The sequence below is a fragment of the Quercus lobata genome, chromosome 6 (assembly GCF_001633185.2).
Source record: "Quercus lobata isolate SW786 chromosome 6, ValleyOak3.0 Primary Assembly, whole genome shotgun sequence".
Lineage (NCBI taxonomy): Eukaryota > Viridiplantae > Streptophyta > Magnoliopsida > Fagales > Fagaceae > Quercus > Quercus lobata.
In genome coordinates, this window is record NC_044909.1 from 53,202,506 (window position 1) to 53,218,619 (window position 16,114).

The 16,114-nt window shown below is 35.4% G+C and overlaps 1 protein-coding gene across 1 annotated transcript; it reads left to right on the forward strand.

Moving 5' to 3' along the window:
* Positions 1–1,034: 1,034 nt before the first annotated feature.
* Positions 1,035–14,158, forward strand: LOC115994569 (exosome complex exonuclease RRP44 homolog A). Its single transcript, XM_031118774.1, has 24 exons — positions 1,035–1,334; positions 1,408–1,545; positions 1,632–1,789; positions 2,109–2,164; positions 2,656–2,778; positions 2,939–3,069; positions 3,181–3,421; positions 4,458–4,611; positions 5,231–5,471; positions 5,591–5,747; positions 5,922–5,990; positions 6,539–6,664; positions 6,796–6,848; positions 9,329–9,435; positions 10,068–10,122; positions 10,241–10,340; positions 10,683–10,794; positions 11,339–11,459; positions 11,892–11,951; positions 12,044–12,149; positions 12,231–12,326; positions 13,068–13,149; positions 13,241–13,306; positions 13,729–14,158. Exons 1-24 carry the CDS (start codon positions 1,281–1,283, stop codon positions 13,925–13,927), a joined length of 2,805 nt encoding a protein of 934 aa, XP_030974634.1. The 5' UTR covers positions 1,035–1,280; the 3' UTR covers positions 13,928–14,158.
* The last annotated feature ends 1,956 nt before the right edge of the window (positions 14,159–16,114 follow it).

Consider the following 16,114-nt stretch of genomic DNA (forward strand, 5'->3'; position numbering starts at 1 on the left):
GACACATCCAAAATGAAGTTCATCAACCTGGTGTTCAAGCGGCTGTACATTTCTGAGAATGTAAGGGAAAGAAAAGCCTTGAAAATTATGTCTGGCAATCAAAGGCTTTCAGAACAAGAAATGAATAGAAGAACGGACCTAATCCACTTCCAAAATATATCACATGGACTGAAAATTCGCTTCCAAAGCACATCACAATATGGACTGAAAAAGTAGACATAAAATGACGAGTTTTAATCTAAAACAAACATTATGATGAAACCTTTTTTCTAGAAGCAATATGTAGGGTTGAGACCTTTGTCACTTAGTGGCATAGCTGACTCTAATTTACTAGGATAACTATGGTTCAAATCTCCATTTTCCTTATTGTAAAAAAGAAAAAGGAAGACCTAGGCCCCTTTAAATGAAAGTTGTTAAGTCTCATTAGGAAAACAATATTAAAGCATTGGTTTGCAGCTTCTAGTGTCTCAAGGAGAGGACAAGAAGGCTGGTTAGGTATATATGGAGGTTGATTGTTGCATCAAAGGTCCTTTCATTTTCTTTTGAAATTGAGGGAGTCAGGGAGTCGATCTCATTGAAATGATGTGGTAGTTAAAGACGAACACAGTTATATCATATTTACAAGTAGTCATCATTTATTATTCAATGGAATAGAATCTTAATTGATGTAGCATCAAGTAAAACCTTAAAATTCAAGTAAACTTAATTCAGACCATAAAATATATCCTCTCTACTCCAAGGCAAACAAACTGAAAGGGTTTTGATTCATTGTTGCATGCTATTTTTGCTCGTGATGTTATTTTCAACGAATATGTTTTCAACTCAAATTCTTTTTTCTTATTATTGTAAGGGTTGTGTTAACGGACACCATAAGATACTTGTTAACAATAATTTTTTGTTAGTTTTTTAAAATCTTTTTTAGTATTTTTTTGACAATTTTATTTTTTTATTTTTATAAGTGAGACCCAGGAAAATCTTAATAAGCACTGCACCTTACTTGTTAAGATTTCCCTTAACTATAAATTTAAAACGGTGGGAATTTGTTTTTGACAGGAGTGAGAGAAAAAGAAATAAAGAATAGACAAGTACGGGGTGGGCTAGGGATAGTGTGTGAAAAAGGAAATCCCGACTCCCCGTCCCCGAGTAGCAAAAGCAAAGAGAGCAGTGCGCAGACAAGAAGAAGTAATTACAACGGGGCAACAAAACAAAGGCAGCAGCAAACATAGGATTGAGATTTGGAGAAATCAAGAAACTCTTGGAACTCAATACGACACAGAAACATGTTGCACAGCAAGACCTTCGTCAAGAAAACCAGAGGCGGCAAAGTTAACAAGGTTTCTCTCTCTTTTTCTCTCTCTCTCTCTTTCCATTTTCCTTGAACCATAATTGTTTGTTTGTTTGGCGCAGCAAGTAAGAGAGCACTATCTGAGAGACGATATATACTGTGGAGCTCCTATTTGCAAACTCTGCGATTCCTCAGCTGCTCGCTTGAGTCCTTCTGCTTCCACCATTCTCGTTCTCGACACCAATGTCGTTCTCAACCAGGTCTTTTATTTGTTTTCACTTTCCCTCTCTCTCTCTCTATCTCTTTTGTTCAATCAATCTCAGCGCAACGCAACGCTTAATTGCAGATTGATTTGCTTGAGAACCCGGCGATTGACGATGTGGTCATGCTATCGGTGGTGCTGGACGAGGTTAAGAACAAGAACATGGGTGTCTACAATAGAGTTAGAGCTCTCTGCAGCAATTCCTTAAGGAGATTTTTCGTCTTTGCTAATGAACACCATAAGTATGTATTCTATTGCTTTCTCTTTAATTGCGTGTTTCTGCTACTCTATGTCTAATTAAAACCATATTGCCTATATTCATGCCAGCAATGCTACAAGAAACACAAACGATTTCACTACTTGATCAATTTTACACTAACACTGCTTTTATTGTACACCAATCACAACCTGTCACCTTCACTGTCGTGGAATTTTGTTTGACTTACTGTATTATGCATTGTTACTAATATGTGTGCTTATCTTAGTTGGCTATACTGTTGTCATTACTGATGGGGGTTTTATACATTTCTTGATATTTTTTTGCTTTTTCTTTCCTTGCAGGGATACTTTTGTCAAGGAAATGGCTAAAGAAAGTAAAAATGATCGAAATGATAGAGGTTTGTTTGCTCTTTGTTGTCAATTTGTCATATGCTCTGCTGCGTTTGTACACATTCTACCATTATGTTGCTCTTCATCTCTAGCCTTCATGAAAGAAGACTCTCATGAGGTTTTCAACAACAAAATTATCCTTTCCCATTCCATGGAAGTCAGTTGATGCTTAAAATTTTAGTTCATAGGAAAAAACTAGTACGTAAACCTTATTACAATAATTTGGTAATTGGTATGAAGTGCATAAACTTTTCTAACCAGTAGTTCCTTCCCCTTGCGCTCCCCTCTTGTCCCTCTTGTAAATGACTGCTAATTTCAAATACTTTTCTTTCACCCCACCTTCTCTCCTTCCTCTCCAACAATAATTAAATCCTAAATTTTATTCATGCACGTGTTTCAAGTGTGTGATAATCATTGCTTGGTAGCTATGATTTTTGGCTTATCTCATGGATTGCATTTTCAAATTTCCAAGTTTTGACATCTATAAGTCTCAATTCAGCAATACGGGTGGCTGCTCAGTGGTATCAGAGTCATCTTGGTGGTGCAGCTCGCGTTTTACTTATAACTAATGATAAGGAGAATAAAAGGAAAGCTATTGCAGAGGGCATTTCTGCAGAGACAAGTAAGATATCCTTTGCTGTAGTTCTGGCATCCAATCACTGGGTCTGATATCTGCATGATTTAGATATGGCTTATCAACATCCTTATCCTCATCCTCATGATTATTTATTAGAATAACTTTGTGTACAAAGCTTACTTGTGAATTGTTGTATTGTTTTCAGTTGAGTCATACGTGAAATCATTGGATCGACCTGATTTGCTTGACCTGGTAGTGCAACCTTCATCAGAAGATGTCGAAATGGAAGAAGTTGAAGATTTGAGACCGTCAAAGAGGAAAGTCATTTATACAGAGGTTTGTTATTGAGTTTGTCTATCTTCATAGCTTTTGGGTTTGGTTAGTTATAAGTTACATGAAACAAAAATATGGTTTTCATAAATTTCTTGATCTCTGTTCTCTTTTCAGCACAAGCCCATGTCTGAGATTACTTCTGGTTTGCATCGTGGAATTTACCATCAAGGAAAGCTTCGTGTTAACCGTTATAATCCATTTGAAGCTTATGTTGGGAGTGAGAGTATCGGTGATGAAATAATTATATATGGGCGTACAAACATGAATAGGGCTTTTGATGGTGATATAGTGGCAGTAGAACTTCTGCCCCAAGACCAGTGGCATGAGGAGAAGTCTCTATCCATAGCAGATGAAGGTATGTTGGTTCTCATGCCTTTTGGGCCTCTTAGAAGGTGGACACCTGTTTAAACATATTATTATTGTTGTGCGTTAGATGTATAATTGTGATTTTTTTTTTTAAAAAAAGTTGCTTAAATGTGAAGGATATTTGATGGATCTTTCTTCTTAATGTCTATCTCTATATCCACTCTTCTTCACTCCTCCATCAGAAGAAAGTTCCTTAGATGTGAGTTCCTGACACTGTTACTGGGTTCAGCTGTTGTTTATTTGCTGAAGAAGGAATTCATATTGCAATAAATTTTTAGCTCATTAGTTGATTCTAATCGTGCACGCATGAGTTAGCTCAATATGCAATACAAATCATTCACTTAATGCAATTTTTATTTGTATTGCTTATTGAGAGAACCTGGTTTGGCAATTTCATGTAGCAATAATAAATTTAACACGTGCTTAACAATTATTAGCATGAAAGAACCATGCAGGTACACAACGGAAAAACATGTGCTTAACAATTATACAGCAGCATGTCTGGGTTGGGGTTTGAATATGTGACACTGGGGTTGGCTTGAAAGTTTATAACTCCCTTTTTATTTTGGGATGGGATTGTGGGAAATAAGAAACACTAAGAATAGAGAGGTCACAAAGTAAATCTCTTTTAGAAAGAGAGAATAAGAACAGATAAAGTATAGCTACATCAAAAGGTCAAGTGGGATAAAACTATTACAAAGGAATTTAAGAGCCTATATAGGATATTGGAGTCAAAGCCCCAGGAAGTGTTGACCAATGGTCCACCAAAGATCTAGTGTGACAGTTCGGCTGTCCTACCATGGGAACCTGTATTTGCAAGAGGACAAAAGAGGTTGCCTGCATAGCGTGCCTTTAAAAAAGAAAGAAAGAAAGAAAAAGTTCTGGTTGAAACTTGAAACTGAACTAGATTTTCTCTCTCTTGCTTGTTTAAACTATACTTTTGGTTGAGAGTAAACTTGACTCTCTCCCTCTCTCTCTCTCACACACACACACACAGTCTTAAATAGTTTTTTCACTACCTGCAGAGGATGAAGAAGAAGATGTTCATCTGGTTCCAAGTAGCGCTGATGATGCTCCTAGAACTACCAATCTAGTGCAAGGTTCTGCTGGAGACACAAATGCTGTCTCATCTCGTCCGTCCGGCTGTGTTGTTGGTATTATAAAGCGGAACTGGCATTCGTAAGTTGTTTCAGTGTCTTATTTGGTAAAGTTCATGGTAGACCAGGATTGGCTTGCTGTATATAGATTTTTTTAATAAATTTTTTTTATAAGATTCTGGTTTTTTGTTGAATAATATAGTGGGCATCTCTTTTATATATATATATTGATTAATTGTGGAATTCGTAACCTGTTCTTATTATGTGTTCTCTAAATGTATGTTTGTTGTAACTATTTTATTTTCCATCCTTCAATGCATGGTATTGTACCATCAGCATCTAAATGATATAGTGACAGTTGTGAATTAATATTTGTCCTTATATTATCTTGTAACATGCTTGTCTGACATTCATATAAAGAAATTCAATAGTGAACTCTAATTAAGCCTTGTGCAGATGACGCTTATACCTAATATATCTCTGTCATATTTGTGGCTTTGTGCATGTGAACCTCTTGTGTATCAACTTATAAAGTGTTACTCTTGTAGGTCACAATTTACTTTTATTTATTTTAGTTTGCTAAATATTTATATTTGTTTATCTTGTTTAATGCTCTGGCTAGTGTCAGGCTCTCAGTTGTCTTGCTCATTTTTTTCTGGCTATGGGTTCAAATGTCTGCAATAATCTTAAATCTTGTGCAGTTATTGTGGATCTTTGGAGCCAATGCCTATGCCTGCAGGTAGTGGTGGTACAGCCCATGCCTTATTTGTCTCCAAAGATCGCAGAATTCCTAAGATTCGAATCCATACCCGGCAGCTTGAGAATCTTCTCGACAAGAGAATTATTGTGGCAGTTGATTCTTGGGATCGTCTTTCTCGATATCCTTCTGGACACTATGTACGGACCATAGGAGAAATAGGTGATAGAGATACTGAAAGTGAGGTATGTAAGAGAGAGAGGGAGAGGGAGAGATGACAAACAACCTAGATTCTCAGTTGATATTCCTATTAACTGATAAATTTACATGAAGAAAACGTCAATGAGCTTTGTATATGCTGCAGGTGGTCTTGATAGAGAATGATATAAACTCGAGACCGTTTTCTTCTCAAGTTCTAGCATGCTTGCCACCATTGCCATGGTCAGTATCTTCTGAAGATTTGGCAAATCCTATTAGGCAGGATTTGAGAGATTTGCGTGTCTTTAGTGTGGATCCCCCAGGTATGTGACCCATTTTTGGTTTCTATTTTTTTTATTGTCATTGTTGTCATCATCATCATTATCTTCTTCTTCTTTTTATATACTATTGATTTGTTTCTTATGATGTCTCTTGATGTTGGACAGATATTTAGTTAGTTATTAGAATAACATACTGCATCCATCTCGTTTGTGCAGGATGCAAAGATATTGACGATGCACTACACTGTACAGCTCTTCCAAGTGGAAATTTTGAAGTTGGAGTTCGTATCCTATTACCTGCTGAAAATTTCAATGTAAATGAATTAACTTCATTTTAAGGTTGACTGTGCATTCAAAGGAAAATTTACATATTATATGTTTTAATGTATAAATTATTGGGTTGCAGAAGGGAAATTCAAAAGCTTTGGATTTCGATAGTTAGTTGTCAGTACTAAGTATTGATCCATCACCTTTGGATGATATAGGATTTGGCACATGGTATAGTTTATTTAGATATTTTAGCTTTGAGAAAAAGTTTATAATCCTTCAAATTTATAATTTGAGGCCCTATTGACATTTTATTATTATTTTTCTCCATCTGGAGTTTCTTGTGAATCTTCACTGTTTTGATGTAAAGTCTTTTTGTTGTCGAATAAGAGACTTGGGTTCAAATATCGCGTCTGCCAAAAATAAACCCATTAGTGTTTTGGACTGATGGTAAAGAGTAACTACTATTGAATATATGCCATAGGTTTCAAATTCTATTGTATTTGTTAAAAAAAAAAGGCGTAAATAGGAGGCAACAATGTTCATCTTTAATGACATTCAATTAGATATTGCTGATGTAACCAATTTTGTGCACCCTGGCTCCCCACTTGATGATGAGGCTTCACAAAGGGGCACATCTGTCTACCTTGTTGAGCGACGAATTGACATGCTTCCAAAACCTCTAACAGAAGGTAAACCATTTTCCTTTTCCTCTTCATCCTTGTATCTGTTGAATACATTTTTCTATATAAAGTATTGCATGGTCTTATGGTTAATTTCTTTGGGGTGTTAAAGCTCATTAATTTTAATTGTTATATTGCAGACATATGTTCTCTTCGGTCTGACGTGGAAAGACTAGCCTTTTCTGTTATTTGGGTATGTGATACTTCATTATTTGATCATGATAAGACATATGGCATTTCTGATTTTGTTTTTATTTTGAAGAAATAATCATTTCTTTAATAAGTGAAAGTTAGAATGAGCAAAATTTTTGTAGATATGCAATTTGCTACAACAACCAAGTCTTAGTCCCAAAACTTAGGATTGATCATGGATCTATAATAGGTTAATCAGGGTTGGTTACATGTATTTTTTTTGGCAATTCTATCATATCTAAAATCCTACCCGCTGTCACTTTTTTAATTAACATATCTTTTTTTACTATATCTACTAATATTATTTTAAGACTTCGTCCACATTTTCTCGTTTCCTCGATGTGAATCTACTCATGCATCCTGACTTGAGTCAACCCCCACTTCCTCCGTGGTTTATTAACAGCTCTCCTCAACACATGACCAAATCATTTCAACCGGCTCTCTTTCATGTTTTCATTAATAGGTCCACCCTTATCTTTTGCTACTTTGCCAAACGAAATGGGGAAACAGTTGACCATCTTTTACTACATTGCCCCATGGCTTCTAAGTTGTAGTCAATGGTGTTTGGCTTGTTTGGGGTTTTTTTTTTTTTTTGATAGGTAATCATAAAACTATTATTAATGAGGAAAAAAAAAAAAAAGGAAAAGTACAAGTTGTTCATGATGATGAACAACAAGAAAAAAAAGAACAAACAGCACAGCAAAACGAGAAATCAGGAAACTAAGCTAAGGGAAGACATAAACTCAGAGAGAGAAGAACAATCAGTAAAACCCCAACAATGAGACCACTCCAAAAAACTACGTTAGCATAAAACCTTTAACTCATCCAACGTCTTCTCATTACCCTCAAAGGAATGATGATTTCGTTCCATCCACACAATCCACATTAAGCACCTTGGAACCCAATTCCAAATGTCAGAATTATGTTTCCCAGGCCACTGATGCCAACAAGATAACAAGTCCGCCACTGATCCTAGTATAACCCAATGAATACCAAAAGCCTGAAGCTTAAAAGTCTAAAGGGAATGAGTAACAAGACAATGAAGAAGAAGGTGGTCTACCGACTCCCCATCACAACAATACATACAACACCAAGCAGCCAACGGGTGACCCTTAAGCATTAGATTATCTAAAGTGAGGATCCAACCATGTGCAGCACTACACAAAAAGAATGCCACTCGCCTAGGAATCTTTGGTTTCCAAACACCCTTCCAAGGAAACAAAGAATTCGAGGCACCTCGAATAGCATGGTAATAAGACCGGATGTCAAACTTACGATCACCTTTTAACCGCCAACAAAGAGTATCATTCCTATCACCTCGAGGAATACGAGTTTGGATAAGCTGGAATAGGGAATAAGATGCAGCTAGCTCCCAATCTTCAAAGGCTCTATAAAACCTTAAATCCCATACTCTAACAGTACCCCCTTCTGGAATCCACAGAACCTCAGAGATACAAGCATCCCTAACTGTTGAACACACATAGAGCTCACGATAGAGATCTTTTAGAGTATCATCCCCAATCTACCTATCATGCCAAAAGCGGATACGAGTGCCTTTGCTGCTGAAGACTGTTGTTGGTTTACTAGCTTGTTGGCAAGGGAGATTTGGTCAACATTAAAATGTTTCTATTTGGATGGCTGCCTCCCATTGTCTGATGTGCCTCTAGAGGGAGAGGAATAGCTGGAGCTTTGAGGATTCTGAGAGATCTTTGCCGGATCTCAAATTTAAAAAAAAAAAAAAACTTTGTTAGATTGGATAATACATAGTTTTTCTCTATCCTCGGTCAGCGATTTGATAAATATTCGTAATTTGTTGTTTGTACCCAGTTGTATATGCCTTGTATACTTGGGTGACTCTTTTCTTTTGATCTTAATAAAATTCATTATTTATAAAAAAAAAAAAGGCCCTCCCTTATCTTTAAGCAAATTTCTTCAATTCGAATCCTATCATTCCATCACCAAGTCTCCTAAGCTGGTCACCCACATCTCTTAGATTCTCTAAGTACTTCTTTAGCCACTCTTTTAATACAATTAGCAATTTCATTCACAACTTACCAACATGCCATGACAGACCTATGCAGTTTTTCAAGTGTCTATATTGTGGATACACATTTGTTAATATTAATACATAACTTCTCGAGGATAGAAACTTATTTCTTTAGAGAGATACTGTTCTTTCCTTGCATGTATATATATACACATTCCTACATACTTACATGTATTAATACTTTCTAGAGAGGTATTATTAATGCACATGATTTATTCTTTCTGATGTTGAACTTTGCTTTTTTGCTTCCATAGATATCATCGGTATGAAACCAATGTTGCAGACATGCATAGACACATTCATTAGTAGTCATACCCAAGCATATAATTCTATGCAAATGTGCATGCACACACTCAGAGTTGCTGATCGGGATGACCATGTCCAAGTTATCTGTTTGTTTTTGGTCTTACACAAATCATTTGTTTAAATTTCAGGAAATGACACCTGAAGCGGATATTATTTCTACAAGATATACGAAAAGTGTGATAAAATCTTGCGCAGCATTGTCTTACATTGAAGCTCAGGCGAGGATGGATGACAGGTGCGACTTTATTCAATTTTGGTTGACTGCTGTAGATTAACTTAATTTTTTGGACTGGTTCTTTAGCAAAATGTATGATACTATATATATTTCTTCTTCAATTATAATGGTGGTGAATTTTTTTCTATAAGAAGCTACTTGCACCTGCACAAAATTTCCTAATTCTCCCATGAGAGGCTTTATAACCATTGGATTAAATTGCCCATTGTTCTGATTTCCCTGTGGAACAACTTGTTCCCTCATCATCTATTTTTCATGTTGATGACCATAACCTCATTGATTTTCCTGCCTGTTGACAAATTGGTATTTCTCACATTCAATCCCTTGTCTTTAATTTATCTCTTAAATTGTTTAAAATAACAAACCACAAATTGTGGTGGGCCCAATCCATTCTTTTAACCTGTATCTTCTTTTCTCCTTTTCCTGTTGGTAGTATGAAATTCATTGTTTTTATTATCTTATGTTGATTGCTGCTAATCCAAAAACTGCAGGGGCAAGATCCAGAACATATCATCTGTTCTATTTTTGTGATGAATATAATGCAATCTTAATTCCGTTTGTAAATTTTATTATTATTTAAAAGTCTTTCAATTTTATATTGAAACTGTTTGATTGCTTCATGTTATTTGCAGTCGATTGATGGATCCATTAACAACAGATTTGAGAAATATGAATGTTTTGGCAAAGGTACACACCTACTTTGGAGACTAAATCGGTCATTTGTTCATGAGATAATAGTAAGAACGCTCTGATTTACATTTTCTGTCTGATTTCTCTGAAATGAGTGCTTTTGACTTGCTGGCAGAAAATGAGGTCTAGGCGTATTGAGAGAGGAGCCTTAACTCTAGCCTCTGCTGAAGTCAAATTTCAAATTGACACTGAAACTCATGACCCTCTAGATATTGGTATGTTGTTTTGAGTGTCAAGTTTTCTTTTTCAATAGATCCAAATTTAGCAAATCGGTTTACTTGTGATGAAAATGAGACACCTGTCCCATTTTCTTGATCAATTTCTAAATAAACGATCTGGATCCATAAAGTATGTACTATTTAGTATTTATCAATGGCCCAATGATGCTTTAGAATCATGGAGTTTAATTTTTTCTATTTTCTCACCACTAATCTTAATGATACACTGTATGTGGATTAATGGTTCACTGAGATTTATGGTTTTCTTGATTGGTGTCTGTTTTGAATTTTTTGGGAATATTGATATCCTTAAGACATAGAGTTGAGTTGTTTCTGCAGGTATGTACCAGATTCGGGAAGCAAACCAAATGGTGGAGGAGTTTATGCTTGCTGCCAATGTTGCAGTTGCAGACAAAATCCTTAAACACTTTTCTTTGTGTTCACTATTAAGGTAAATTGCAGCCCCCCTCCCCACTTTCTTTTTTCCTTTTCACTATTAACCTTGTCAATGTGGGTTATGGTCTATCATTTGACTAGAAGATACATTCAGAATTTAATGTTTAGTTTGTACTGTAAATTTACAGAATAACAACTAATCCATGATGTCTTCTCATGAATATCACTAAGATATTACTCATCTACCATAGAGAAAAAGCTTGCAAGTTGCCTAATATGATTTAAAAAGTTTTGGCCAGGAACTGATGGCAACCTGTTTACTGATTTATATTTTTAGTAGGTTACTGGACATTGATATTGTGTTTAGTTTAGGAAGGATTCAAATGCTTAATAATGGTGGGTGTAGCACATGCCCTTCATTTTAAAATTTGTTGGAAGAATATTGGATGTATTCATCTTTGCTAAACCTGTAGATTTTTTTTATCTAAATGCTACTAGTAGATGGGGACCAATTTCAGTGGTTGTGGCAGGATAATGTCATTGCTGTTATTAAACTGTGCCAACCTATGTTTCCTTATAAGCATTGATTCTGTTTGCAGGCGCCATCCTAGTCCAACCAGGGAGATGCTTGAACCTTTGCTGCGGACAGCTGCTGCTGTTGGCCTCAACTTGGATGTCTCGTCATCAAAAGCATTGGCTGAGTCACTTGATCATGCTGTGGTTAGTCTTTGTATTTGGCTTATTTAAGTTATGAACGTTGTCTGGCTCTGGATTTTTTCCATTTGAAACCTTGTGGATTTGCTAAACATACATCAGTTATACACTCACTATATACAAATGCATTGGCATGTCAGGTTTCTAACTATGTTTTAAGAGAAATAATCAAATCTCTCTCTCTCTCTCTCTCTCTCCACATTTGTTGAGGTAAAAAAACAAACTATATGTTTGCCAGGGATGTGAACGGTCTATCCTTGACATTAAAGCCTTCTTCTTTCGTACTTTATTAGATTGGAGTGTTGCTTTTCATTCTTCTCCTTATTTTTTTATTTTTGATTTGTTTGAACATTGAAATTTGAGAGTTTGATTGTTTCTCACCCTCAGTGTACTTGGTTTCTTTTTTTTAAATAAAATTTTCCGTTACTTATTTGCCAGGGTGATGATCCATACTTTAATAAGCTGATCAGGATATTGGCAACTAGATGCATGACACAGGTAACTTCCCCTGAATATTTGAGTGAATTCAGAATTATGTCTTTAAGAGATGTTCCTAATATCTATTCTTATGCCCTGCATTACAAATTTAGGCAGTTTATTTCTGTAGTGGGGATCTCAGTCCTCCAGAATATCATCACTATGGGCTTGCAGCACCTCTTTATACTCATTTCACTTCCCCTATTAGGAGATATGCAGGTTAGTGTCAGATTTATCATGTGGTGCTCAGTTGGTGAATCTTATATTGTAAATTGAGTATGGAACTTACTTTTCTTGCAGACGTCATTGTACACCGTCTGCTTTCTGCATCTTTAGGGATATACAAGCTTCCATCAATATTCCAAGACAGACCCCATCTAACTAGTATCGCTGACAGTATGGAATACTCTTCCCTACCATAACATGCTACATTCTTTATATTAGTTGTGCTGCTGGATGCTGTATAATTATGCATGACCGAAGAATAATTTATTTGCAGCTAGTTTGCATATATTTATGCATTAATTGTTGAAAGTCAATTTTTTGCTTGAAGGAACATAAAATGCATGTACTACCACTTCCTGTTCTTATGAGCTGTGGTAACAAATGTTAATTTGGTTATTCTAAATACCATGTCTCATATTTCAAAATTTAAAGATGTTTCGTTTCCTTATATTGAACTTATCAAGTCTTTTTGAGGTCAGCTCAATTAATTTTATCTCTAGCTTTCCCAATGTTGTGGTTAGATTTAGAAAGCCTCCTATATAGTGTGTGTTTGGATTCCAAGTTTGCGTTTCCAAGCTGCGTTTTGTTCCTTTTTTTTTTCTTTTTTTTTTTTTGTTTTCACGCGTTTTGGAGTATTGCGGTTACTGTTCAATGAACAGTAACCGCAAATGTTGACTTTCTGTAGTGAACAGTGCATACGGACCCACAAATTTCATTTTTTATCAATTTTTTCATTAAAAATGGGTCCCACAGCACTATTCACACATTTAAAAATTATTTTGCTACAGTGTTTTCAGTTTTCAGTTTTCAGTTTCAGCAAAATAAGTTCTATCCAAACACACCCATAGTGTTTAAATGGGCCCAATGCACGTGTTGAGTTTTAATAACACTGCTGCTTGTAAATGTCTTCAGATTTAAATTATCGACATAGAAATGCCCAGATGGCGAGCAGGGCCTCAGTAGAGCTGCATACTCTCATCTACTTCAGAAAACGGTACATACCAAGGGCTCTCTCTCTCTCTCTTTCTCTCTCTCTCCACTTACAAAAGCACACATGGAAATGTAATCTGTCTTTGTTGATGTAGGCCCACAGACACAGAGGCCAGAGTAGTGAAGATAAGATCCAATGGCTTTATTGTTTTTGTGCCAAAGTATGTTTTCTAACTGCTTGCTGGATTCTCTCTCTGTTAGCATTTACCTTTTATGTACATTCTTGCTTGATTCTGTTGCTTTTGCACGTCCATGCTCCACCTCTCCCTGAAAGTAAAAGAGAGAGAGTTAAAAAGAAAACATGAAAAATGTAAAGGCAAAAGGCATTTTGGTGTAACGTGACTAGTTAATATCTCCAAAATTACATCTTTCTAGTAATCCCTGAATTCTCTCTTGTAATCTTGACAGTCAATCCATTAATCTTATAGATGATGTATCTTCTGAGGAAAAGCAGTTAATATGGCCATTCTATTAGCTCTGTGAAAGAGTTGCCGAGATATAATCTTATGGAGGTTAATAATATGCATGTGGAGGATAAACTGGGTTTCACATTTTGTTTCCCCTTGTTCCGCTTCTTTTTCAGGTATGGTATAGAAGGCCCCGTGTACTTGACAACAAGAAGCGAGAAGGGTGGTGGGGAATGGTTTGTAGATGAGCAACAGCAGAAGATTAAAAAGATGGATGGTAGCCTCTCTTATAGTGTTCTGCAGACGGTAAGAATCCACATGGAGGTTGTGGAGCCACAGCCCAACCGGCCAAAACTCCAGCTCACCCTTACTTAGATGAGTCAAATGACATTTTACATTGTATTTCAATAGCAATGTTTTATGGAGCTGTAATGTTTGGTTTGAATTAAGGGTGGAGTACTGTAGGGATAGGAATGCACAAATACTGTAATATAGCTTGATTTAGTTTATATTGATTTTTTGAATCTTGTGTGGTATAATTTCAGAATTTATTAAATTATAAATGTAATGTCGTTCTAACTAAATGGATTGAGGTTTTGTTGGTTATTCTTTGAAATCTCCGGGTTTAATTTGTTACTCTATAAAATCTCAAGATTTAATTTGTTCCTTTTATAATTATATAGTTTAATTTACTATACCCTTAAATTATAGGGTTTAAAATGATTTTTTTTTAAAGAAAGAATATTTACTAAAAGACGCAGAAAAGCAAATATTCTAAAGATCACATTTCATATGTTCAAGGAATTCAAAAAATTATGAGAATATGATACACTTGCTTAGTGTATGTGGGACATCCCACCTTGAGTTTTGTGCAATAATTGTTGGAAATGGAGTGTAGAATTGTGAAGTTACATACAACTAGTCGCAAATTCATGTACTGCATGAGAATATATAATTATTTTGTGATGTAGTATAATGTATAATTTATTATCTAAATCTTATATTTGATAATTTGTTCTCCCTAAAAATTAAATAATTTCTGAAAGTAACTTTTTTTAATATATAATTTTATTATTTTTGGTGTTTTTGATTGATATTATCTTTTTTTGAGGTGGTCCATATTCTTCTAACTACTGTTTTTATGCATTATATTTTACTAGTTTTTTTTATACAACTAAAATTTTTAAGTTTCAAATTTCTCATTTACTTATGGAAATTATCATGCTAATCAAAATTTATCACATAATTACAATTGATGTTACTCAAATAATAGACACATTTAAATATTTAGCTATGTAGATTGTGTTTTGATATAAACTCAAACTCATTTCCAAACTAGGGATTAACTCAAACAAAAATCAAACCAAAGTTATAAGAGAGAGAGAGAGAGAGAGAGAGAGATGACTTGGGGTGGAAAACTCAAAAAACACAACACTAAAATGTATCAATCTAAAGTCGAGATATTAAACATAAATTTTTATCAACCTAAAGTAGAGAGAGAGAGAGAGAGAGAGAGAGAGAGAGAGAGAGAGAGAGAGAGAGAGAGAGAGAGAGAGAGAGAGAGGACTTAGGATGGAAAACTCAAAAAACACAACACTAAAATGTATCAACCTAAAGTAGAGATATTAAACATAAATTTTTATCAACCTAAAGTAGAGAGAGAGAGAGAGAGAGAGAGAGAGAGAGAGAGTAATCACCTTTTTTGAAAGAGAATAATAAATTCATTAAATAAAAGATGATGAGAAAAATATTCAAAAAATAAAATTGTAGTTGCACGATTTTCCTGGCCCAAACCTTACTGATCAGGCCTTGGCTCAAGGCGCAATCCACAATATATATTAGTAGAGGATGGGTCAAAGAACTTAGCCTCAGTGAGCTTATTCGGTCTGATGCATGTACAATATTGTTCCAGAAGCAAAAACACAAGGATGGATATCTAACTGAAGATTCTATTTCTTTAGTTCCGAATACAGTTTTTCTGTCCCCTTTCTTTGAGGGACTCCACTACATTATATAGCTCTCTCCTTCTTATCTGAACCTTACATTTGTTGATCATCTAAGCATCTACTTGAGCACCTGTCCCATCAGACACCCTGATCACTCCCTTGTGAGTTGCAGTGGCCAATGTAGTACTGTTCAGGGGTCGTTTCCTCATTAATGCGGCCAAGAGGGTGGTTGTGGCACATTTAATGTGGTGGTGGCAGCTTTCCATGAGATATTTTGGATTTTATTCTTTTTATATGCTGGGAGGATGAACTGTAATGGTTCGGGCAAGTTCTTCGTCTGGACTTTGTAATGTCCGAGGAGGAGTTACTCCTCGGACAGGTTTCTTTTACCACAGTTGGGTTTGAATAATGCTTTATCTGTGACTTCTCCTCGGACAGGATGCTTCTCGGATGGGTCTGTAGTTAGACTAGCCCATTATTTTGGGCCGGGCCCCACAAAAATGTATAGTTATAAACATCAAATTATTCAAGTCATATTATATATTATATAATAGAATAGAATAAAAGTATATTATTATAAGCTATATTTATAATAAAATAGGATTAAATCTAACAA

Bases quoted from the DNA above. Each gene is read 5' to 3' on its own strand.
- LOC115994569 (XM_031118774.1), top strand. From the start codon at position 1,281: ATGTTGCACAGCAAGACCTTCGTCAAGAAAACCAGAGGCGGCAAAGTT. The intron at 5,472-5,590 runs GTATGTAAGAGA...TATATGCTGCAG, and splicing joins ATAGAGATACTGAAAGTGAG to GTGGTCTTGATAGAGAATGA. The intron at 6,849-9,328 runs GTATGTGATACT...TTTAAATTTCAG, and splicing joins TAGCCTTTTCTGTTATTTGG to GAAATGACACCTGAAGCGGA.